Here is a 24,980-nt window from a genome sequence, read left to right on the forward strand (position 1 = left end):
AAACTGAGCTAGGAAAGGATGTTAGGAAATGAAAGTAGGAAAGAGAACTCTGAAAGAAAAGATGAAAGGGGGCTAGGAGAAGAGGAAAGGAAGCTAGGAAAGGAAATAAGAAAAATGAAAGTAGGGAAGTAAGCTATTAAAGGAGGAAAGGGAATTTTGCTAGGAGAGGAGGAAAGGGAGTGAGGAAAGGAGGAATGGAAGGTCAGAAAGGATAGGAGGAAAGGAGCTATGAAGGGAAAGGAAGAAAGAGAACTAGGAAAGGAGGAAAGGAAAAGTAGCTAGTTAATAGTATAGGGTTTAAGTGAAAGGACACTTTTAGTGACAGGCCATGCTGCAGGACTGCAGCTGGATACTGTAGATTGCTCAGGCTTTAAATAGCCTATCCACAGTTGAAACAATATACTGGAGTAAATTACTGGAGTACAAACATTGGAGTAAACAGTAGAGTAAACATTGGTTTAAAACAAGCTTATATTTTAGGTTCTGATGGGGTGTAAAGCCCATGAGGCATTTAAAAGTTACATTCTTCAAGAATCAATGGGTATATATCATTAATTTATAAATCCACAAATATAGCATCTGCAGATTGCCCCTTTAATCCATCGTTGAGATGAGTACAGGTGACTGACGCTTCGACGCCAAACTGATGTCTTTCTCTGAAAGAAGTAGGACGAGTACAGGTGACTGACAACTTGACATCAGTCACCTGCACTCATCCTAACAATGGAATAAAGCTTCAGCAAATAAGAAATGTATCTCTGCATTTTTCGTTGAGTACTCCCAACTCCTTCCTGCCTCAAATTACCGGTTGTCCTTTTGGAAGTTTTTCTTGGTAGGCTATTTTGTTGTATTTTTGTCATTGTTGTCAAGCACCCCTTCTACTTTCTTGCTGTAGCACGGAGGCCTACCTGAACTCTCATTTAGCAGGGCCACGATCAATTCTACATCAGCTCAGATGTTCGGGGAAATAATTTGAATGTATGTGTCAGACATCAAGTTCTGATGAACCAACACTTACTTTATTTTAGCAAAAAGGGTACAATTTATCAAAAACAATATTGGTCTCAAACAATTTTATATGAAATATTATGCACAAGTACATTGCGTGTAACCAAAAAACCATTATATTATGTCCAACCCAAAAATGTGAAGGAGGGTGTTGGGTAAAAGGTAGGAAGAAAGGAGGCAAAGGAAATAGCTTGAATAAAGGAAGATAACATAAAACAGCAAAGTATCCTTTTCAGCCGAACCATTTGTCCTCTTTTGATAAACAAAGAAAATGTCCAAAACATAGGCCCTATTTATTTGAAAATATACATTTTATTTCAACTTTTTTTTAATGTCACACTTTAGTCATTTAACAGACACGCTTCTCCAGGCGTTACAAGCACCATGCTCTACCAACTGAGCCACACAGGACACTATTAATTAAGCAGGAGTATTAGGCTACATACACCAAAAACATCACATGAAATTGCAATATTTCCTCAAGGGAAATATCTAAATAAACAACTCCACAATTGGCTGATGTATGACCAGCTTTTAGGAAGGGTTGTGCATTGCCTCAACACAGTTACCTGTGTTTACAACTGCAGTGATCTCTCTCCTATGCTGTCCACGACCTGGGCCTTCCTCGGCATGATTAGGAACAATAACACATACTACCAGCTTCAGTTGTCTGTATTCGTTTTTATCCAGAAATCTTCTTTAAGTTGGTAGATCAAGTCAGTACCCAGTTATTCTTGGTTTCCTGCCTACTCCCATCGAGTTAGTCTCTCTTGAGTTGTAACTCTCTGAAAGTGGCCAGGGATAAAGTGACATTCAACATGAATGATATTTGCTAAGCAAAAACATTGTGGTTCAAATGGCCGAATGAAATATTTTTTAGGGATTTTCTCCCAATCCAATAGAAACCTTCCTAGAAGATTAAAAATGAGGTGTTTTGCATCATCACAATAGTAACATTTATCAATAAAGTAGAATGTCCTTTGTTATCGAAAGTAAAATACTCATGTGCAAATCGCTTTTGGGCAGTGTATTCCTCAAAATATTTTTCTTTTCACACCATAGAAGAATAAACCTGACATCAAATGTTTCAAAAAGTAAAGGGGCGGCAGGGTAGCCTAGTAGTTAGAGTGTTGGACTAGTAACCGGAAGGTTGGCAGTGGTTTAGTGCCAGTTGTATGGCATGGTTTACAATCAATGAGCAAGCCTTATACATTCAGCTGCCTTTTTTCACTGTGTTGCATCAGCTAAAGGATTAACAGGTGCTTGTATTGTTTTTCATTCTATTGTCCGTGTTTTAGGATTTACTACTATTGATAACTTTATCATAACTGTGAGTTGATGTTAGGTTAGAGGTCAATCTTTTTTTAGTGTATAGTGTATTTCATGTGATTGGACTGTATGGCTATTTTTGTTGACAAGTCTAAAATAAAATACAAATGTAACAGTATATATATATTTTTTATTACTAAACACTGCTTTATCATATCAACCATAAAAAATATTCCCAGGTAAATTTCAGTAAAAAAAAAAAAAGAACTCTCCAACACAGACAAAATTGGATGAAAGATGGTGAAAAGGTGCAATGAGTTCAGAGTTCAGTTTTATGTCCACTTCTATGTGTTTGTGCTTCTACTCCGGCTCTTGTTTCACAGACCTTAGTAATGTGGGGATAGATTAACTCCTCCTTTGGATTCCCACTGATGTAATATTGGTCTGTGTCTTCACTGTGCCAGGCCCGCTGTGGCACCTCTGTGGCTGATGTCCATGGAGGGAGAGCTGATGTGAGTGAAAGACCAGATGGGTGGAGGAGACACGGCTGTCTTGTGTGGCTGGGCTACCACATGCAGAGCAAGGTGAAATTTCAAACCTCTTATTTCCCTTTCTTCTCCTGCTGACAGTCAGACATGACGGGCTATAAGTGTCTGTGCTCAAAAGGCTAAAGTCTTGTGAGGTCACTTCCTGGTAGTTGTCCTCACACTGCAGGCGCTTGCAGCTGGGTGGGGCGGCACTGGGGAAATCAGAGTCCAACCAGCTAAGCTTGCGCTTCTGATGGAGCAAGTTTGAAGAAAAACATAAATTAGATACAAGTCTTACATATCATAGATTGCTGTGGGAATCATTACGACAATTACATATTAAACAGTGATAGCTAGAGCAATAAGAGACCCACTTTGACTGGCATACACAGCTGATTTTGGTGCCATCGTGGCGGAAGACTGGGTGTGGGGTTCTGGGTGGCAGCAACAGGGGTCACATGGGGGAACCACATCTTCAGCATCATCTCTACCTGCAGGAGGGTGCGGAGGAATTTCTCTCTGTGGAAAAAGAGGAGTACTGTCATTAATAACATGTTACGACATGAAACACTTAAAGTAAATGTGTGACTACACCATAAGTTCCTGCTAGCTATGCACAAGATGGTTTGCTTACCCCATGTCAGGTTTCTGAAGAATACCAAGGATCCTCTGTAGTCTGTCGATGGCAACGCTCGACTGGAAACTGCTAAGACCTCTCTCAAATCTCCCCGTCTTGAGTCCATTCAGAAGCTCCAACAGGGGTCTGATAAACTTTTGTAGCTCTGAACACTAGGAGAGAGAAGAGAGACAGAAAACATCAATATCTTCTGTCTGATAATGTCCCTGGGTGAGAGAAATCAGTAACAAAGTATGTTTAAATCAGTCTTCAAAAAAACAAAACTCACTTTCTGAGCGAAGGCCAGGTCTCCTTGTGTGGTCTCCTCTGTGCTTTCCTTTGTGCAGAATGCAGCACTGCAAGAAGAAGCCACCATGGATGGGTAGATGTTGGTGTGGGGAAAGCATTCCGCTTGTCCACTCCCAGCCATGGACCAGTGTAACCTAGGGGCTGCCTCGCCACCCCCGGCCAGGGAGAAGGGTACTGAGCAGGTCTTGCCACCCCCTGAGCTATCTCCCTCGCTTTCGGAGGTGAAGACATCAATGTCTGCCTCGTCCTCCGTCACGTCGCTCTCGCTGAGGAGGAAGCTGGGGGTGGAGGAGCGGGAGTCGTAGGACGGCCATTTGGTGGACATGCTCAACAAATGCATCCCTGGAGAGAGAACATACCAGGTCAGTCCCAAGGGATATTACAATTAGTAATAGCTGATGTAGAGTTAATGGTGACCTAGGCATTACAACAAGTCCGGCATGTAGTAAATCCCCCCTTTAACAAAATGACATAGTCATAGACATACCCATATCACTATTTAAATTTTAAAAAACGATCAATAAAAAAAAAAACAACAACAAATCAATAACAATAACAATGCAAATGCATGGGTTTCACGTCACGTTCCAGAATACTAGTAGGTGTGTCCACTAATAAATATTCAAGAAGGAATGTTGTTAGTCACCGATATTGGTTCAAACTCCACGAGCTGTTGCGTTGCTATCTATACATGTGATCGTGTGCTGTGTGGAGGGGTGACGCACCCTGTCCAGTGGGATTTGGCTGTATCGCTCTAGGATTTTATGTCAGCTATTAGTTACATTTCAAACATCTGACCATTTTAACATCAAACTAATTGACAACCCTGAAACAAAAGGCCAGAGTCTGCATTACACTACATTGTTTCCCGCATTATAAAGTTGTCAATGTTCATTGAACGCTTCTCATAAATCCCCTATGCCTTTTCTTTAAATACTTACTGTATTAAGTTCTTAAATAATATATAGATGACATACATAGAGATAACTAAAGCCATGAACTGATTCCAGGTTGGTTTGAGGCGTTAACCAAAGGAAGGTTCGGGCTAGAGCTGGAAAAGCTGATCCTGAACCAGCGCATACTTCAGGCACAACCAATAATGATTTTACTATTTGCTTAATTATTGTAACCAACAGAGCACATTTGACAGTTAAAATCGAGCTTAAATAGGACTGGGGGTAAAAACTCTAAAGAAAAACACAAGGCACAGTAGGCTATAGCCGATATATCTCTTACCTTTTAGGATGAAGCCGATATCAAAACAATCAAATAAAAGTCTAATTGATAACTAGTTGAATATCTGCTATTTCCTTCTCCTATGGCAATTCTGTTAAGATCTTATTTTAAAATATATGACTAACACGGATGTTGATTGCGCACTCTAGTTGTAAGAGTCCTCTATTCTCAACGTCTCCGTACTGTTTCCTCCTTTCAAATTCCGTTTACCTTTCAGTGCTCAGTACAGCGAGGGGCAACATGTGAATTGCTACCATGCGCTACACGTGCTGAACTGTGTGCATGGCCGCGATTGGTTAGCACTTGGTAAAAAAACGCTCTCATTGGTTGAGAATATAACCACTCCGTGACTACATAAATACTGATTGGCCCAGGAACTTACTTGTCACGCTTTTCTCTCACTGCACGTGTCAGACGTGTGGAAGGCTGTGGCTGTATCGTCAGCAAGGAAAAACACGAGGCAGTAACCACACGGTTTAAATAGTGTGGCCGAGGTGTCCTGTCCTGCATTATCATAATGTAAGGCTAGTGATTAGGCGGTACTTACGGTTTCGGACTCCACTGTGTAGAACACGGGACAACAACTGATGTCATCAGCTATGGATCAGCCTGATGATGATGCACCAGAGCTGGGGCAATAAATAATTGGATAATGGTCGAGTTAGGGTGGCTACCAACTAAACTCAGCAAAATAAGAAATGTCCTCTCACTGTCAACTGTGTTTATTTTTAGGAAACTTAACATGTGTAAATATTTGTATGAACATAACACGATTCAACAACTGAGACATACACTGAACAAGTTCCACAGACATGTGACTAACGTAAATGAAATAATGTGTCCCTGAACAAAGGGGGTGTCAAAATCAAAAGTGTCCGTCCTGTCTCCCTGTAGCGCTGTCTTAGACGTCTCATTAGTACAGACATTGCAATTTATAGCCCCAGCCACATCTTCAGTCCTCATGCCTCCTTGCAGTATACCTAAGGCACGTTCACGCAGATGAGCAGAGACCCTGATTCTCTCTCGTTTGGTGTTTTTCAGTCAGTAGAAAGGCCTCTTTAGTGTCCTACGTTTTTCTAACTGTGACCTTAATTGCCTACCGTCTGTAAGTTGTTAGTGTCTTAACGACCGTTCCACAGGTGCATGTTCATTAATTATGTGTGGTTCATTGAACAAGCATGGGAAACAATGTTTAAACCCTTTACAATGAAGATCTGTGAAGTTACTTGGATTTTTACTAATTATCTTTGTAAGACAGGGTCCTGAAAAAGGCACATTTATTTTTTTTGCTGAGTTTAGTAAAACTGTCATGCATGTTTACTCCCCATTTAGTTAAAGCTGCAATAAGTAATGTTTTGGACAACCCAACCAAATTCACATAGACATTTTAGTTATAAATATGTCATTCTCATTGAAAGAAAGTCTAAGAAACTGTAAATCTGTTTGATGTGTTTCTTTTTCTATGCTCCCCGTTCTTAATTTATTTTTTATTTTTATAACTTTCGGTTTTGTACACCAGCTTCAAACAGCTGAAAATACAATATTATGTTATGGAAAATATATTTCACAGCGGTTTAGACCGTACAATGATTCTCTACACGCTTGCTTGTTTTGTCACAAACTGAAATTATGCCATTTTAGCAAGAAGGATATGAGTGATTTAGTGTAGATCATGTTTTCCCAGGTAAGCACAACGCAGTCAGGGGTACGCCAAATAAAAATGTGATTCACATTTAAATATACACTGCTCAAAAAAAATAAAGAGAACACTTAAACAACAATGTAACTCCAAGTCAATCACACTTCTGTGAAATCAAAGGAAGCAACACTGATTGACAATAAATTTCACATGCTGTTGTGCAAATGCAATAGACAACAGGTGGAAATTATAGGCAATTAGCAAGACACCCCCAATAAAGGAGTGGTTCTGCAGGTGGGGACCACAGACCACTTCTCAGTTCCTATGCTTCCTGGCTGATGTTTTGGTCACTTTTGAATGCTGGCGGTGCTTTCACTCTAGTGGTAGCATGAGACGGAGTCTACAACCCACACAGGTGTCTCAGGTAGCGCAGCTCATCCAGGATGGTACATCAATGCGAGCTGTGGCAAGAATGTTTGCTGTGTCTGTCAGTGTAGTGTCCAGAGCATGGAGGCGCGACCAGGAGACAGGCCAGTACATCAGGAGACATGGAGGAGGCCGTAGGAGGGCAACAACTCAGCAGCAGGACCGCTACCTTCGCCTTTGTGCAAGGACGAGCACTGCTAGTGCCCTGCAAAATGACCTCCAGCAGGCCACAAATGTGCATGTGTCTGCTCAAACGGTCAGAAACAGACTCCATGAGGGTGGTATGAGAGGGCCCGACGTCCACAGGTGGGGGTTGTGCTTTTACAGCCCAACACCGTGCAGGACGTTTGGCATTTGCCAGAGAACACCAAGATTGGCAAATTCGCCACTGGCGCCCTGTGCTCTTCACAGATGAAAGCAGGTTCACACTGAGCACGTGACAGACGTGACAGTCTGGAGACGCCGTGGAGAACATTCTGCTGCCTGCAACATCCTCCAGCATGACCGGTTTGGCGGTGGGTCAGTCGTGGGGTGGCATTTCTTTGGGGGGCCGCACAGCCCTCCATGTGCTCACCAGAGGTAGCCTGACTGCCATTAGGTACCGAGATGAGATCCTCAGACCCCTTGTGAGACTATATGCTGGTGTGGTTGGCCCTGGGTTCCTTCTAATGCAAGACAATGCTCAACCTCATGTGGCTGGAGTGTGTCAGCAGTTCCTGCAAGAGGAAGGCCTTGATGCTATGGACTGGCCCGCCCGTTCCCCAGACCTGAATCCAATTGAGCACATCTGGGACATCATGTCTCGCTCCATCCACCAATGTCACGTTGCACCACAGACTGTCCAAGAGTTGGCTTTAGTCCAGGTCTGGGAGGAGATCCCTCAGGAGACCATCCGCCACCTCATCAGGAGCATGCCCAGGCGTTGTAGGGAGGTCATACAGGCACGTGGAGGCCATACACACTACTGAGCCTCATTTTGACTTGTTTCCAACGGGCTATACGTACATTTGGGTGAGGTTTTTTTCCTCGCCTGAGTATCCTCGTTTCACTGCCAAAAATGAAATTCAAACATCTTGTATTCAGCAAAATAACACCACAATGTCAAATACAGGTAGCCTAGTCAAATAATTAACATCCAATCACATTAACCATTACTCTCTCACGGGAAACCTTCACTCTTGCGCAGACATTTAGAATCGAAACATGACAATTTGAAAAATAAGCCACGGCAGTTTTTTTTGAGCAAGAATGAAGACTACTTTAGAGTAGTAAGACATGTATAAAAGCATCAGATACCATTAATAAGAAGGGGCTAGAAGCATCTTATATTGTGAGCTACCGAGTGGCTAGGACAGGCAATCCCCATACTATTGTGGAGGACTTATTTGCATGCAAGCCAGTGAATTTTGTGCGTGACAGCTGGATGAGTCAGAAGTGGCGGGCCTGGCACAGCTCCTAGCGTATGTCCGTTACGTTTATGGGGGGGGGGAGGGGGCAATTAAGGAAGACATCCTCTTCTGCAAACCACTGGAAACCAGAACAACGTGAGAGGATATTTTTAAAGTACTGTACAGCTTTGTAACATCAAATGGACTTGTGGTCAACATGTGTTGGTATCTGTACTGATTGCACAAATGCCATGACAGGGAGACATAGTGGAGCGGTAAAGCGTGTGCAAGCAGTTGCTCCCGACGCCACTTGGGTACACTGCAGCATCCACCGAGAGGCTCTTGCTGCCAAGCCAAGCCTGACAGCTTGAAAAGTTGTTTTGGACACTACAGTGAAAATGGTTAACTTTGTTAAAGCAAGGCCCCTGAACTCTCGTGTATTTTCTACATTATGCAATGGTATGGGCAGCGACCATGTAACACTTTTACAACATATGTGCTGGTTATCAAGGGGAAAATAATTGACACGTTTTTAAAAATTAAGAGACGAGCTTAAAGTTCTTTACTGACCATAATTCTCACTTGTCTGACCGCTTGCATGATGACGAGTTTCTCACACGACTGGCCTATCTGGGTGATGTTTTTTCTCACCCAAATTATCTGAATCTAGGATTACAGGGAATCCGTAAATATATTCAATGTGCAGGATAAAATTGAGGCTATGATTAAGAAGTTGGAGCTCTTTCCTGTCTGCATTAATAACAAGGACAACACACAGGTCTTTCCATCATTGTATGATTTTTTGTGTGTAAATGAACTCAAGCTTACGGACAATGTCAAATGTGATATAGCGAAGCACCTGGGTGAGCTGGGTACGCAATTACGCAGGTTCCTTCCCAAAACAGACGACACAAACAACTGGATTCGTTATCCCTTTCATGCCCTGCCTCCAGTCCACTTAATCAGAAGCCACTGTCAGATTTCTGGATTGGGCTGTGCTCAGAGTATCCTGCCGTGGCAAATCGTGCTGTTAAGACACCGATGCCCTTTCCAACCTCGTACCTATGTGAGAGTGGATTCTCGGCCCTCACTAGCATGAAAACTAAATACAGGCACAGACTGTGTGTGGAAAATGATTTAAGACTGACTCTCCAAAACAACCCAACATCCTTTCAAGCACACCCTTCTCATTAACCTGTGGTGAGTTATTCACAATTTTTGATGAACAAATAAGGTTTAATATGTAAGACGGCTAATTAACGAGCAAAATTCTGAATTATATTATTATTTGTACCCTGGTCCTGTAAGAGCTCTTTGTCACTTCCCATGAGCCGGGTTGTGACAAAAAACACTCATTTGTATGTTTTACAAATGTATCTTATAGTGTGTGTGTGGCAGGCTTACAATGATGGCAAAACAACAACATTTGAGAGTGCGCTGACCCTTGTGCTAGAGGGGGTACGCAGCTAGATGTTGAATGTTTGAAGGGGTAGGGACTATAGAAAGTTTGGGTACCACTGGTGTAGATAAATTATACCCTATAATAGCCATTTACATTTGTTTGGATGACTCAACCATTCCTAAAAAGTATCATCTGATCCAGAAATGAACAGGCCTAATTAAATCAAGCAATTATATTTGGAGGTCCTTCCACAATGTTGTTATGGAGCGTTTACAGACATACTCAATCTCTCTCTATCCCAGTGTGTTGTCCCCACTTGCTTCAAGATGTACACCATTGTCCCTGTACCCAAGAAAGTGAAGGTAACTGGACTAAATGACTCATCTCGCCCTGTAACACTCACTTCTGTCATCATGGAGTACTTTGAGAGGCTCGTTAAGGATCATATCACCGCCACCTTACCTGACATCCTAGACCAGGGGTGTCAAACTCATTCCATGGAGGGCCTAGTGTCTGCAGTTTTTTTTCTTCTTTCAATTAAGCCCTAGACAACCAGTTGTGGAATTCCTTACTAACTATCAAACTTAATTCATCAAGTACAAGGGAGTAGCGAAACACCGCAATCACTTGGCCCTCCACGGAATGAGTTTGACACCTGTGCCCTAAACCCCCTACAATTTTCATCATGCCCCAACAGATCCATGGATGAAGCACTCGCAATCACCATCGCACTGCCCTATCCCACCTGGACAAGAGGAAACCCTACGTAAGAATGCTGTTCATCAACTACAGCTCAGCCTTCAACACCATAATGCCCTCCAAGCTCATCACTAAGCTCGTGGCACAGGGTTTGAACCCTGCCCTGTGCAACTCGGTTATGGACTTCCTGACGGGCCGACCCCAGGTGTTAAAGGTAGGCAACACCTCCGCTACACTGGCCCTCAACACGGGGTCCCCACAAGAGTGCGTGCGTGCCTAGCCCCCTCCTGTACTGCCTGTTCACCTATGACAGAGTGGCTACGCATGTCTCCTAAACAATCATTTTGTTCTTAGACTACACAATAGTGGTAGGCCTGATTACCAAGGACGACAAGACAGCCTAGAGGGAGGACAACCTTTCCCTCAACGTCAACAAAACAAAGGAGTTGATCATGGACTTTGGGAACCAGCAGAGGGAGCATGCCCAGAAAAACATCGACTGGGCCGGAGTGGAGAGGTTGAAAAGCTTCAAGTTCCTCGGCGTCCACATCACTGACAACCTGAAATGATCCATGCACAGACAGTGTGGTGAAGAAGGCCTAACAGTACCTCTTCAACCTCGGGACTGAAATTTGGCTTGGTCCACCGAGCCACCGCCTGTTCACCCCGCTATAAGGCAGAGACAGTACAGGTGCATCAAAGCTGGGACAGAGAGACTGAAAAACTAGCTGGCCTCCGCCCAGTACCCTTCCTTGAATTTAGTCCCTGTTACTAGCTGGCTACCATCCGATACTCAACCCTGCACCTTTGAGACTGCTGCCGTATGTACAACGTTATTGTCCACTGGTTACTACAATATAATTTTACACACTGTTTTACCCACTTCATATGCATATACTGTATTCTAGTTAAGGCTCATCCTATATAATTACTGCTGCACACACCTTTTCTACTCATATACTGTCCATAATGTCGATACACATATACAGTACCTTCAGAAAGTATTCAGACCCCTTGACTTTTTCCACTTTGTTACATTACAGCCTTATTCTAAAATAGATTAAATCGTTTTTCCCCCTCGTCAAGGCACTAGTTATATTCCGGACTCTGAGATTACTCATTCTAATATTTGTTAATTATTTTCTTTAAATGCTTTTGATTTGCGAACATAAGCATTTCGCTACACCTATGTTAACATGAGCAAAAAAATATGTATTTAACCTTTTATTTAACTAGGCAAGTCATTTAAGAACAAATTCTCATTTACAATGATGGCTTACCCCAGCCAAACCTGGATGACTTTGGGCCAATTGTGCGCCGCCCTATGGGACTCCCATTCACGGCCGGATGTGATTCAGCCTGGATTCAAACCAGGGACTGTAGTGACGCCACTTGCACTGAGATGAAGTGCCCGAGTGGCGCTGCGTATGGAACCAATAATATTTTATTTGAAACAATAAGAATATCAGAATTTCAGGCAATTTCTTGAGACAAGTGTATCATGAGACATTGCTTGAAATGAGTGGCCAACATGTTGTAGATTTACCTTTTAAACAGTCTCCAAAATTTATATTATGGTCTATCTAATAGCTCGCTTTCCAAAATCATTGATTCTGACTTCCGCCACTTCTCTATTGAAGGTAGGTCAGCCGCCATCCAAAAAACTTGCAAATCCATCATAGATCATGTATTGCCCTACTCCACAATGCCAAGATGACTTGCTTTGACTTGCTTTGTTCATGCCACAACAAATGCCATTCTTTTTTACAATACTCTAAAAAAGTTGAATAAAGCACAATTTCATCTATAGAACATGGCGTACCTCAAATAGTGGCACAAAACTAACGAAAATAAGTGGTGGGAGCAAGCAAAATTGGTTAATTTAATCTCAGAAACAAAACGTACTAGAAACAAACTTACATAATGAGAGAATTTATTTAACTTCAGTATTACCACAACTTTTGATCCAGGTGCGAAACATCAATTTGGCTTTGTGTTTAAAATGTTAACAATAGTTTGACGTAAATAGTTACTGTCAGGTTTCATACGAGAATGAAGGTTTCATTTCTCAAACAAGACAGACATGCTCGCCTCTGGCAGGCCGCGCTATAATGAACAGGGAAAATTACCATTCAAAACTGAAGATATCATTTCGACGATAAACCATTTTTCAAAGTGTCTGCCACCAATCCTAACCCTTTGGATTGTGGAATACAAATCTTGATCTTCCATCTTCCAGCTGGGTAGTGCTAACTCAGTGAACATAGCCCTCCACCTAGGAGCCGACCCAGGGGTCTTGTCTCTGCGTCCGGGAGATGAAGGAGATCTTCCTGGCCATTTCAGAATGATAGATCCTCTTGCAGTTCTCATAGTTCTCTCGCTGCCTGCGCCGACAGGGCTTCTCATAGTAGCGCTTTCGTTTCACCGTTTCGATAATTCCATCCACAGACAGCACTCTTAAGGGTGCAAAATGAGAGAGCAGAGAGAAATGGGTTAGAAGTAGGCCTATACCTGTATACCTTCCATGTAAAATGTTTTATTCTTTGATATGAGGATGTGTTAGCCATTATACGTCTCATTAAAAGGCTTATAATATAATGTCTGAGTAGTAGGAAATATTCATCCATCTCAAATGGCTGTTTTTAGTCAGCATCACGCACGGAAAAGACATACGGGGGTTATCATAGGACATAACTAGTCTTAATATGCAATGCATCAGAACGTTAAAGCCACAGGCTTTAGGTAAAAATAGGAATTTCTAATATGCAAGAGAGAATGGAGAGGCTTAGGGAAAGGTAGGCAACCAAGCAGGAAGGGAGAGAAAGCAGTAGAAAATAGCCCCTCCCCGATGGTAGCAATTTTGGGAGATACTGATTTGGTGATCATGAACACAGTAGCAAGTTAAATCTTCAGTTCGCTAATTTGAGAACAGGATCTGGCAGCGCTCCGTTTTGGACTGTTTCGTTCCAGAACCCATTTGCCATAATCCAGTACCTCACGTGGCATGAAAAATTATTGGGACTGTTTGCTTTTATTAAAAATGTTACATTGCAATCAGAGTTAATTCAAGTTGCCGCCTCTAATTATCATGCCCTCAAAAAAAAACTATGTGAAAAAGTGCCTGATATTCAACTTATTTTTTATATTTTTTATTTGTGTTGGGCCGGCACGGGTTTATGTTTGCACAACATTTCCAACTTGTGGCCGTGTCGCTCACGGAACTAGAATGAGATTCACATTATTTGACCCTGCTCCCTCTCTCTGCTCTGATAGACATGAGCCTGCAACTCTTCTCTCTCCAGCTATGCACTTATTTTCTTCCTTATAGAAGCATAGCGTCGGGAAGGGTGCTGGAAGCGCTGATGAAATGACCCGATGAATTGAAATACATTTGCCAAAGAACTACTGCTGTCTGTTCAGAAACAAATTCAACAGTTCAGAACACTACACCAGGAGTAGGCCTATCATTTAGCCACAGAATCAATAGCTTTTTTTCTCTCCAATTGGCTAGCCGTGGATTGTGTGTAGCCCAATCACAAAGCATGCCTACAGTCGGGAAAATCTTTCAGTGAACGGCATCAAATCAAATGTTATTTGTAACTTGCGGAGAATACAACAGATGTAGACCTTGCAGTGACATGCTTACTTACAAGCCCTTAAGCAACAATGCTTTGAGAAGTTAAGATAAATAAGAGTGAAGTAAAAAATGTCAAATACAAGTAACAACAGCAGCAGTAAAATAACAATAGCAAGGCTATATACAGGGAGTACCGGTACAGAGTCAATGTGCGGGGGCACCGGTTAGTCGAGGAAAGAGGTATTATGTACATGTAGGTAGAGTTAAAGTGACTTTGCACAAATAATAAAAAGAGTAGCAACAGTGTAAGAGGGGTAGGCCTTTGATAAGCTGTTCAGGAGTCTTATGGCTTGGGGGTAGAAGCTGTTAATAAGCCTCTAAGACCTAGACTTGGCACTCAGGTACCGCTTGCCGTGTGGTAGCAAAGAGAACAGTCTAGGATGGCTGGAGTCTGACAATTTTTAGGGCCTTCCTCTGACACCTCCTCGTATAGAGGTCCTGGATGGCAGGAAGCTTGGCCCCAGTGATGTACTGGGCCGTACGCACTATCCTCTGTAGTGCCTTGCGGTCGGAGGCCGAGCAGTTGCCGTACCAGGCAGTGATACAATCAGACAGGATGCAAGATGGTGCAGCTCTAGAACCTTTTGAGGATCTGAGGACCCATGCCAAATATTTTCAGTCTCCCGAGGGGGGAATAGGCGTTGTTGTGCCCTCTTCACGACTGTCGTGGTGTGTTTGGACCATGTTAGTTTGTTGGTGATGTGGACGCCAAGGAACTTGAAGTGCTCAACCTGCTCCACTACAGCCCCGTCGATGAGAATGGGGGCGTGCTTGGTACTCCTTTTCCTGTAGTTCACAATCATCTCCTTTGTCTTGATCCTGTTGAGGGAGAGGTTGTTGTCTTGGCACCACACGGCCAGGTCTCTGACCCCCTCCCTATAGGCTGTCTCATCGTTGTCGGTGATCAGGCCTATCACTGTTGTGTCATCGGCAAACTTAATGATGGTGTTGGAGTCGTGCCTGGCCATGCAGTCATGAGTGAACAGGGAGTACAGGAGGGGACTGAGCCGCACCCATGAGGGGCCCCCGTGTTGAGGTTCAGCGCGGCGGATATGTTGTTACCTACCCTTACCACCAGTTGCAGAAGGAGGTGTTTCATCCCATGGTCCTTAGCTTAGTGATGAGCTTTGAGGGAGCTATGGCGTTGAACGCTGAGCTATAGTCAATGAACAGCATTATCACATAGGTTGGCGTGGGTTAGCGTAGAGGCAGTTCAGAGATTAAATGGGGTGGGGGGGGTCACATTCAGGTTTCACACAATCGCGGGGAAACACAGATTGGAAAGCAAATGGCTCCTGCTGAAAAGTGAAGACATCTGTCAGTAGGCTAACAAATTCACTACATAAGCAAAAGTATGTGGACACCTGCTTGTCAAACATCTCATTCCAAATGTATTAATATGGAGTTGATCTCCCCTTTGCTGCTAGAACAACCTCCAGTCTTCTGGGAAGACTTTCCACTAGATGTTGGAACATTGCTGCAGAGACTTGCTTCCATTCAGCCACAATAACATTAATGAGGTCAGGCACTGATTTTGGGTGATCAGGCCTGGCTTCGCGGTCATCGTTCCAATTCATCCCAAAGGTGTTCGATGGGGTTGAGGTCAGGGCTCTGTGCAGGTCAGTTAAGTTCTTCTACACTGATCTCGACAAACCATTTCTGTATGGCCCTCGCTTTGTCATGCTGAAACAGGAAGGGCCTTCCCCAAACTGTTTCCACAAAGATGCACAGAATTGTCTAGAATGTCATTGTATGCTGCAGCGTTAAGATTTCCCTTCACTGGAACTAAGGGGCCTAGCCCGGACCATGAAAAACATCCCCATTTCATTATTCCTTCTCCACCAAACCTTACAGTTGGTACTTTGTATTCGCGCAGGTAGCGGTCTCCTGGCATCTGTCAAACCTAGAATCAGCTGTCGGACTGCCAGATGGTGAAGAGTGATTCAGAGAACAGGTTTCCACTGCTTCAGAGTCCAATGGCGGCAAGCTTCAAACCACACTCTAGCCGATACTTGGCATTGCGCGTGGTGTCATTGCGATACTTGGCATTGCGCGTGGAATCTTAGGCTTCTGTGCGGCTGCTTGGCCATGGAAACCCATTTCATGATGCTCCCGGCAAGCAGTTCTTATGCTAACGTTGCTTACAGAGGCCATTTGGGACTCCATGGTGAGTGTTGAAACCGAGGACAGATGATTTTTACGCGCTACAAGCTTCAGCATGCGGTGGTCCCTTTCTGTGAGCTTATGTGGCTTACCACTTCGCGGCTGAGTCATTGTTGCTCCTAGACGTTTCTGAAGAACTGACTTGTTGGAAAGGTGTCATCCTGTGATGGTGCCAATTTGAAAGTGACTGAGCACTTCAGTACGGGCCATTCTAGTGCCAATATTTGTCTATGGCTGTGTGCTCGATTTTATACACTTGTCAGCAACGAGTGTGGCTGAAATAGTTGAATCCACTAATTTGAAGGGGTGTCCACATAACATACCTTTGACCATGTAGTGTATCATCTTCCAAATAGGCCTATTGAGTGAAGAGCATTGTTTTTACTAAGTAAAACGAGAGAGACAGGCTTTTAGCAGGAGCTAATCGGCCATCGCAGTTGAGTGCGTTGCACATCATTGGGCGAGTCAGTGAAACTGGAAAGCTTTTTTAGGACTATAATGTCATCCTCATATTGTACAATGTGTCTCCACATACCTAAATCCAATTGTATTGGTCACGTAGACATGTTTTTAAGATTAGCAACTATCGTCCGTCCTTTGGTAAGTAGCCTACCGAATGGATTTTGACATTTAAGCTTGAAAAACTGGCGAACGGCAAGTTGAATGTCTGCTTCCTGGGTTTAAAGGACAATGGCCAAATTCAACGTTTACCTTATGGATTCTGTCTACACCGGAAGTCATGTCGGAATGACATTGATCAAGTTAGCTACGTTCAAATAATAAGCCGACTTACAAAAGCTAACATTAGTTATCTCAGTAACTTAAAAATACATGTGGATACGATACCTATTTAGAGCCTTGTAAGCTGCATCGATATTGCCCTCTTGGACCATCACCGTCCGAGCAACGAAACGAAGGTGGTTCGCCATGTTGTGACTGATGCAGTCGTCCGGGTGGATGCAAAAGACGACAAAGTGTTATGTTCCGTACTAATATGAAATTGTAATCAGAAAATCACATTCAACACTAGATGGCGCTACATCAACATCCTATCCTGTGCTTAAGCTTGACTTTTGTCTTGAACTCAATATAAATACATTTGATTAGATTCGACAAAATAAGATTTAAGTTTCATAATCATGTAATTAAGTATTGAATTACTACTAACCAGGTAGCTCTGTTTTATAAAATCTATATCAATATGTTGGTACTAGTCTTGATGTTTTTATGACATTACATTTATTCAATGTTTCCACCAGTTACTAACATTTCTCAACACAAAATGGCCATTGGGGAGTGCATAATTAATGTAGCAATATTCATTACACTCAGCTTCGTTTTAAATCATTCAGTTCAGGTCATCCAATAATTAAAATAAAATTCATGAATTCATGAAACTAATATTTGTTTAGGCTTTTTTTTTTCAATTCTTGAATAGAATTTCAATCATCACATCATCTGAATTGAAATGAAATTTGCCCTATGAAGACACAAAGACACATTCATACATTGGGAATGACTGTTACCCTCAATTGTACTTCTGTGATTATGTCCTGTAAAATGAGAACGCATTCAGGGGAAACATGAACAATCAACAGATTTGAAAGGATACTGGTCGTCATAACAACAGGGACTAGATGTCCTCACATTTTCTTCCGAGGACCTTCTCCTCTCCTTTATCTAACTCAGTCCTCAGCTGGGCCTCTTAGTCTCATAGGCTATGTCCAAGTGGCACCCTATTACATATATTGTGAACTCCTGCAAACAACATAGATGAATGTTTTGGGTTGAATTTTGGGTTGAATTTTGGGGGTTGGTAGAATACGCAGTATTAGGTTTCCAGGAGTATTAGTTCTGATCCAGACTTGTTGAAATGTTCTTGGCAGGAGAAAGAGGAGAGGGAGGGGGGTTGTAAGAGGATGTGGGGGAGACGGAACCAGCGGGACAGAATTGGTTGGTAATTACCTCTTGACATTTGGAGAGAGAGAGAGGTGTACAAATACTTTAACTATTTGCACATCATTACAACACTGTATAAAGACATAATATGACATTTTAAATGTCTTTATTCTTTTGGAACTTTTGTGATTGTAAATGTTTTCTGTACATTTTTTATAGTTTATTTCACTTATGTTTATTATCTATTTCACTTGCTTTAGCAATGTAAACATATGTTTCCCATTCCAATAAAGCCCTTTGAAATTTAATTGAGAGGGTTGTTTAATTTCAAACCCTCACCCTGTCTCCTCTCTGTTGTTGGTGTCCATTTGACTTTGATCTCTATGCAACACTTTTAAAGGCTGACAAATTGTATGTTTGCAAACTCACTTTCCCCTAGATTTTCGAATTGAAATATGAAAAGTGAGTTGCTTGAATGTCATGATTTTGGGAGAGAGGATTTTCACAAGTGCAACCAAAGGGATGGAGAGAGGTACAGTTGAAGTCGGATGTTTACATACACTTAGGTTGGAGTCATTAAAACTTGTTTTTCAACCACTCCGCACATTTCTTGTTAACAAACAACTATAGTTTTGGCAAGTTGGTTAGGACATTTACTTTGTGCATGACACAAGTCATTTTTCCAACTATTGTTAACAGACAGATTATTTCACTTATAATTCCCTGTATCACAATTCCAGTGGGTCAGAAGTTTTACATACACTAACTTGATTGTGCCTTTAAACAGCTTGGAAAATTCCAGAAAATGATGTAATGGCTTTAGAACCTTCTGATAGGCTAATTGACATCATTTGAGTCAATTGGAGGTGCACCTGTGGATGTATTTCAAGGCCGACCTTGAAACTCAGTGCCTCTTTGCTTGACATCATGGGAAAATCAAAAGAAATCAGCCAAGACCCCAGAAAAAAATTGTAGACCTCCACAAGTCTGGTTCATCCTTGGTAGCAAATTCTAAACGTCTGAAGGTACCACGTTCATCTGTACAAACAATAGTATTCAAGTATAAACACCATGGGACCACGCAGCCGTCATACCGCTCAGGAAGGTGGCGCGTTCTGTTTCCTATAGATGAACGTACTTTTGTGCAAAAAGTGCAAATCAATCCCAAAACAACAGCAAAGGACCTTGTGAAGATGCTGGAGGAAATGGGTACAAAAGTAACTTTATCCACAGTAAAACGAGTCCTATATCAACATAACCTGAAAGGCCGCTCAGCATGGAAGAAGCCACTGCTCCAAAACCGCCATAAAAAACAGACTACGGTTTGCAACTGCACATGGGGACAAAGATCATACTTTTTGGAGAAATGTCCTCTGGTCTGATGAAACAAAAATAGAACTGTTTGGCCATAATGACCATTGAGGAAGAAGTGGGAGGCTTGCAAGCCGAAGAACACCATCCCAACCGTGAAGCATGGGGGTGGCAGCATCATGTTGTGGGGGTGCTTTGCGTCAGGAGGGACTGGTGCACTTCACGAAATAGATGGCATCATGAGCCAGGAAAATTATGTGAATATATTCAAGCAACATCTCAAGACATCAGTAAGGAAGTTTAAAGCTTGGTCGAAAATGGATCTTCCAAATGGACAATGACCCCAAGCATACTTCCAAAGTTGTGGCAAAATGGTTTAAGGACAACAAAGTCAAGGTATGGGAGTGACTATCACAAAGCCCTGACGTCAACCCCATAGAAAATTTGTGGGCAGAACTGAAAAAGCGTGTGTAAGCAAGGAGACCTACAAACCTGACTCAGTTACACCAGCTCTGTCAGGAGGAATGGGCCAAAATTCACCCAATGTATTGTGGGAAGCTTGTGGAAGACTACCCAAAATGTTTGACCCAAGTTAAACAGTTTTAAAGGCAATGCTACCAAATAGTAATTGAGTGTATGTAAAATTCTGTCCCACTGGGAATGTGATGAAAGATATTAAAGCTGAAATAAATCATTCTCTCTACTATTATTCTGACATTTAACATTCTTAAAATAAAGTGGTGATCCTAACTGACCGAAGACAGGGATTTTTTACTAGGATTAAATGTCAGGAATTGCGAAAAACTGAGTATAAATGTACTTGGCTAAAGTGTATGTAAACTTCCAACTTCAACTGTATAAGGAGGAGATAGTGGTCTTTCTGCAGTTACTTATAATAGAGGTCTGTTGTTTTGTAAACACATAAACATGTAAAGACATATCTCGTTGAGAAGCATTTCAAGATATCTGAGGCCTATGTGTCAAACAAGAACAATGTATGTGCTTTAAGGTCGCATATTCTTGAATCAGTTGGTGAATGTAATTAGGCATGATTACAAATATATATGAATATTTATTTAATTGTATTTATATTTAAATACGTTAAAGGGAGTGAAGGACTTGTACCCCATATTATGTTTTGATTGATTCATTGATATATTGTCAATATGGAATATGCAATTTTCTAATGTGCTCATTGAGAAGAGCTAACCCATGATAGGACATAGCCTCATATTGATGATTGCCATGGGTCATTGATCAGCATCACCTCACTGCTCTCTGCACTTCCTTCTCTCCTCTTTCTACAGGAGCTAACCCAACCTATCTGATTTCACATTCCAAAATCTTAATCTTCTTTAAGATGGGATCCTCTTTAACAAACGTGAAGTTTTCAATAGGACCGATGATACCCCTTTCTTATCCTATCACTTACTTGCCCAAATTCTTGTTTTGAGTTCCACAACCTGATTTACCGCACTGGCGCCATTCAACTTCAAAGTGCAAGCATACTTGCAAGCATACATGTTCTTGCAGTTTGTTTGGCAATAAAATCCCACTCGATAGAACTGGAACTATATAAAAGTTTACATTGTAACCTAATGAAAATGTATCTAGCCTAGTTTACAAAACGCAATATTATATACTGTAATAGTAATAGATATATCAAGGGTCTAGATATCTCAGTCGGCTATTTTACGTGAATACACAGCCACAATTCTAGATTCTTCCACCAATGCTCGAGAAGAGGAACGTGTTCTTTGGTTCCATTAAGATTATTGATATTCATTTACCACCCAGGGCGCGCTCGGAACGCTTAAACCAAGCAAGACATAAAACAAAGAAGGGAGTTCGGCGACCAGATTGAATCAACCTCTGAAGGAGGGAGGGGCATAGAGTAAACAGAGAGGACCAGGTAACGGTACCCAACCTGAGAGACGAAATGCAAAGGAAAATCAAAGTAGCTGCAAACAGTTTATTTTCACAGGGTCAGCAGAGAACTGAATAGTAACGCTATCTATTTTCTTCTGTAAGTATCGACTACTATAGCATCTGTTTCAGTTACATCTGAAATGGACCGTAAAATTGCAGACTTCTCTGGGACATGGAAAATGAAGGCTTCTGAAAACTTTGAAGAACTCCTGAAAGCACTGGGTGAGCATTTTCATACTGTTATGAACATGGACGTAGCCTTTTGGTTATTATAACTAACATTCCAATGTCTTAATGCACTCTATATATAAATATGTTTGTAGTAGACATGTCTGTAAATGTATCGACTCTTTGATATAGTCTCAGATTGTCATAAATTCTACAAATCACTGTTGCACATATTTATGCAATTGCAATTATGATTATTTTTATTATCTATGGAGCCCAAGCCTTTGGTCAAGCATCCCACTCTGGGCTATGGGTGAAATGTTAAACCAGCTTGGTCTGTGGCCGCACACACCCCTCAAGTGTTTCTTCTCCTCTGTGCATGTGTTTGGTTTTATGGGTAATTATGAGCTAGCCATATTATTTCTAATAATTATCTTGCTTGATCTATTGTTTTAAAAGTCCTTGGTTATCTTTTTTGAGGCACCCGTCCACCTACACACTCAGTCACCTGCACGCACGCGCACACGCACACACACTGAAAGGTCACGAGGGCCAGTCAGTGGCATCCATTAAAATGTAAAGACAAATAACCTGTGGAGGAATGTTATATTTTACCTAGTTATTACCCATTCCTCATGAGATTGTAATTAAATCCAGTGTAAACTGCTTCCAGGGGCCCCTGAAATATATCCCTCCAAAGAGCAATTTCGCTCCAGGCAAAAAAGAAACTTTCAAATGAGAAGGTTTGTCAGATTTTTATTTAGGGATAAGAATGTTAATTTGAATAGGCGAGAGGAATGAAATTCAGTCTGATTATTCATTCATTTGGTTGAGTAACATCCTGTTAATTGTATGAATGTCTATGCTAATCATCCCATAAGGTTGAATGAATGAGAGCTCTGTCTGAGATCAAACCCTCCCCTCTGATGTCTTTCCCACTACCCATAAAATAATGGTTATGAATGATGGCTGTGATATGGCTTTTCATCAATAGATGCATCCCAAATAGCACTGTATTCCCTATATATATATATATATATATATATATATATATATTCAAAAGCCCCATAGGGCCCTGTTCAAAAGTAGTGCACTATGTAATGAATAGGGTGCCATTTAGGATGCGTTCAAGGTCTCCATTCTCCATCTACTCCTGTGATACCTTATTGGTCCCCTATGACCAGGTGTGAACGTGTTTATCAGGAAGATAGCCGTGGCTGCAGCCTCCAGGCCTGCAGTAGAGATCACCCAGCAGGGAGAGAGCCTCTCCATCCAGACCTCCACCAGCGTACGCACCACCCATGTCTCCTTCACCGTGGGACAGCCCTTCAATGAGACCACAGTGGATGGACGCCTCTGCACGGTAATACTCCATTTCCACACTCTTCATCTCTACATATGTTATATGAAATATTTTTGTTACCATATGTGCATATTTTGCCAGGACTCAGTGTATGAAATCAGGGGTCTGTATAAGCATGTGGAAATAATCTGTGTGTAACTTGATAGTTGTTCTTGGTAATGGTTTACTATTCTTACTTTTTATATGGTTTGTAGAGGGCAGCAAACATACCGTCTAACAGACTTGAGGAAGCAGTAACATGCTGCAACAGTACTGAGTACCAAATGAGAAGCCTCAGGGTCACACACAGATCTGCTGTGTCTTTCTATCTAACCACTTCACTACAACATGCAGTGTCATTTATCTATTCAATCCTTGCTTGGCCTTCCTCCTATGTTCTCCAGAGTACCCCTCGCTGGGAGACAGATAGCAAGATCAGCTGTGAGCAGATTTTGCAGAAAGGGGAGGGCCCTAAGACTGCCTGGACCCGTGAAGTGACCAATGATGGTGAACTGATTTTGGTAAAGAGTCCATTTTTATTGCCTATAAACGGTAATCCTACTCCTGTATTTGCATGTTAGGCTTTAACTGTAAATGGGGGCAAATATATGTGTTTGATTTATCAGAGTTTTGTATTAATTTAGTTATAATTTTCTTTCAGATAATGAGCGCTGGGGATGTCGTGTGCACCAGAGTGTATCAACGAGAATGAAAACTTTCAAGACTGTCAAACGTTTCATTTTGTGCCTCTTTTTTTCACTTTTCTTCATTTCTACCTGTTCTGTTTGCTTATTTAATCTTCCAGTCATTCAGATTGTGGTTAATAAGACGTCAGTGGTGTGCTTTTTGTCAGACAGAGTTTGACTGTTGTGAAAGCCTTGTGTCAGTTTATTTTGATGTTGTGTCCGTTTTATGTTCTCGTATTAGCTTGTAATGGTATCGTTTTTCCTACACAACCAAAGCTGTATTCATTCTCAGTATACCACATGAAAACCCATCCATATTTTTGTTCAATTTTTTTTTTACCAAAGCACCTGTAAACCATTCTCAAAATGTTGTTAAAACAATTACAAATTGCTAATGTATTTCCAAAACCTGATTTTATTAGCTTTCTGATTCAAACCGAGACCTTGTCCATCACCGCTGTTCTGACTTTCTCTCTCTCCATACCACCTCCTTTCAACTTCTATCCTCTGCCTAAGATCTTTGTTTGCATCCCTCATTTGTTTTCCACCCCTTCCTGCCACTTCCATGCCACTTGGCCTCTTTGACAAGTAGCCTAGCGGTCAATTGCGCTGGGCTAGTAACCAAAAGGTTGCTGGTTCAAATCCCTGAGCCAGCAATGTGGAAAAATCAGCCATTCTGCGCTTGAGCAAGGCAGTTAACCCCAACGACAACTGCTGCCCTTCTCTCCTACATACCCTTTTCTCTATGTGCTCTCATCCCTTACCATTTTGCTCATTAAAGTTTGTATACTCCAAGAGAGAATCCATATTTTATGAACAACATATTATACTCCCCTTGTTCTTGCCAAATGAGAGACATTTGGCAAGAACAAGGGGAAAAAACAGGAGTGGTAGGGGAAGAATGAGAGTGTGAGGGACAATAACAAAATCATTTCATATTGATAACGGTGCTATTCCCTCCACTCTCCTTCCCAGCTGTACCTACTTACAGTATGAGCTCAATAAAAGGTTCCCCACCCCCTCTTCCCTGGACTCGGCCAGCACCCAGTTATCAAAGGGTAAAATGACTGCCTCTGATTTGTGTGAAGACGCTTGTAGCTTCTCTCCGACTCTCCCACGCACCTCTGAACTGGACAGCCGAAACAAAATACAGTCACACTTACATTAACACATACTTGGGAGGACGGTTCAGTTCTTAGAAAATAATGGACTGAAGAATGGATTGAACAGTGCAGGATCTCTCGTGCACTTCCTGAGGAGAGAGAATGCTTACTCTGTCCATAGGCAGTGATGGTTTTTCCAGATTTGCAGACGGTGTGCCGAGGG

At 42.0% G+C, this 24,980-nt stretch overlaps 3 protein-coding genes across 3 annotated transcripts; 1 reads left to right on the forward strand and 2 right to left on the reverse strand.

The window, feature by feature from the left end:
• Positions 1 to 1,300: 1,300 nt before the first annotated feature.
• Positions 1,301 to 5,195, reverse strand: ciarta (circadian associated repressor of transcription a). Its single transcript, XM_064980618.1, has 5 exons — positions 4,966 to 5,195; positions 3,710 to 4,071; positions 3,439 to 3,593; positions 3,179 to 3,323; positions 1,301 to 3,054 (listed from the first exon to the last, which is right to left on the reverse strand). Exons 2-5 carry the CDS (start codon positions 4,067 to 4,069, stop codon positions 2,683 to 2,685), a joined length of 1,032 nt encoding a protein of 343 aa, XP_064836690.1. The 5' UTR covers positions 4,070 to 4,071; positions 4,966 to 5,195; the 3' UTR covers positions 1,301 to 2,682.
• Positions 5,196 to 12,435: 7,240 nt separating this feature from the next.
• Positions 12,436 to 17,279, reverse strand: mrps21 (mitochondrial ribosomal protein S21). Its single transcript, XM_064980620.1, has 2 exons — positions 17,166 to 17,279; positions 12,436 to 12,975 (listed from the first exon to the last, which is right to left on the reverse strand). The coding sequence occupies exons 1-2, from the start codon at positions 17,246 to 17,248 to the stop codon at positions 12,795 to 12,797; spliced, it is 264 nt and encodes an 87-aa protein (XP_064836692.1). The 5' UTR covers positions 17,249 to 17,279; the 3' UTR covers positions 12,436 to 12,794.
• Positions 17,280 to 21,319: 4,040 nt separating this feature from the next.
• Positions 21,320 to 24,456, forward strand: crabp2b (cellular retinoic acid binding protein 2, b). Its single transcript, XM_064979163.1, has 5 exons — positions 21,320 to 21,441; positions 21,561 to 21,680; positions 22,811 to 22,989; positions 23,373 to 23,489; positions 23,630 to 24,456. The coding sequence occupies exons 2-5, from the start codon at positions 21,599 to 21,601 to the stop codon at positions 23,678 to 23,680; spliced, it is 429 nt and encodes a 142-aa protein (XP_064835235.1). The 5' UTR covers positions 21,320 to 21,441; positions 21,561 to 21,598; the 3' UTR covers positions 23,681 to 24,456.
• Positions 24,457 to 24,980: the final 524 nt, after the last annotated feature.

Source organism: Oncorhynchus masou, chromosome 12, assembly GCF_036934945.1.
Source record: "Oncorhynchus masou masou isolate Uvic2021 chromosome 12, UVic_Omas_1.1, whole genome shotgun sequence".
Taxonomy (NCBI): Eukaryota; Metazoa; Chordata; class Actinopteri; order Salmoniformes; family Salmonidae; genus Oncorhynchus; species Oncorhynchus masou.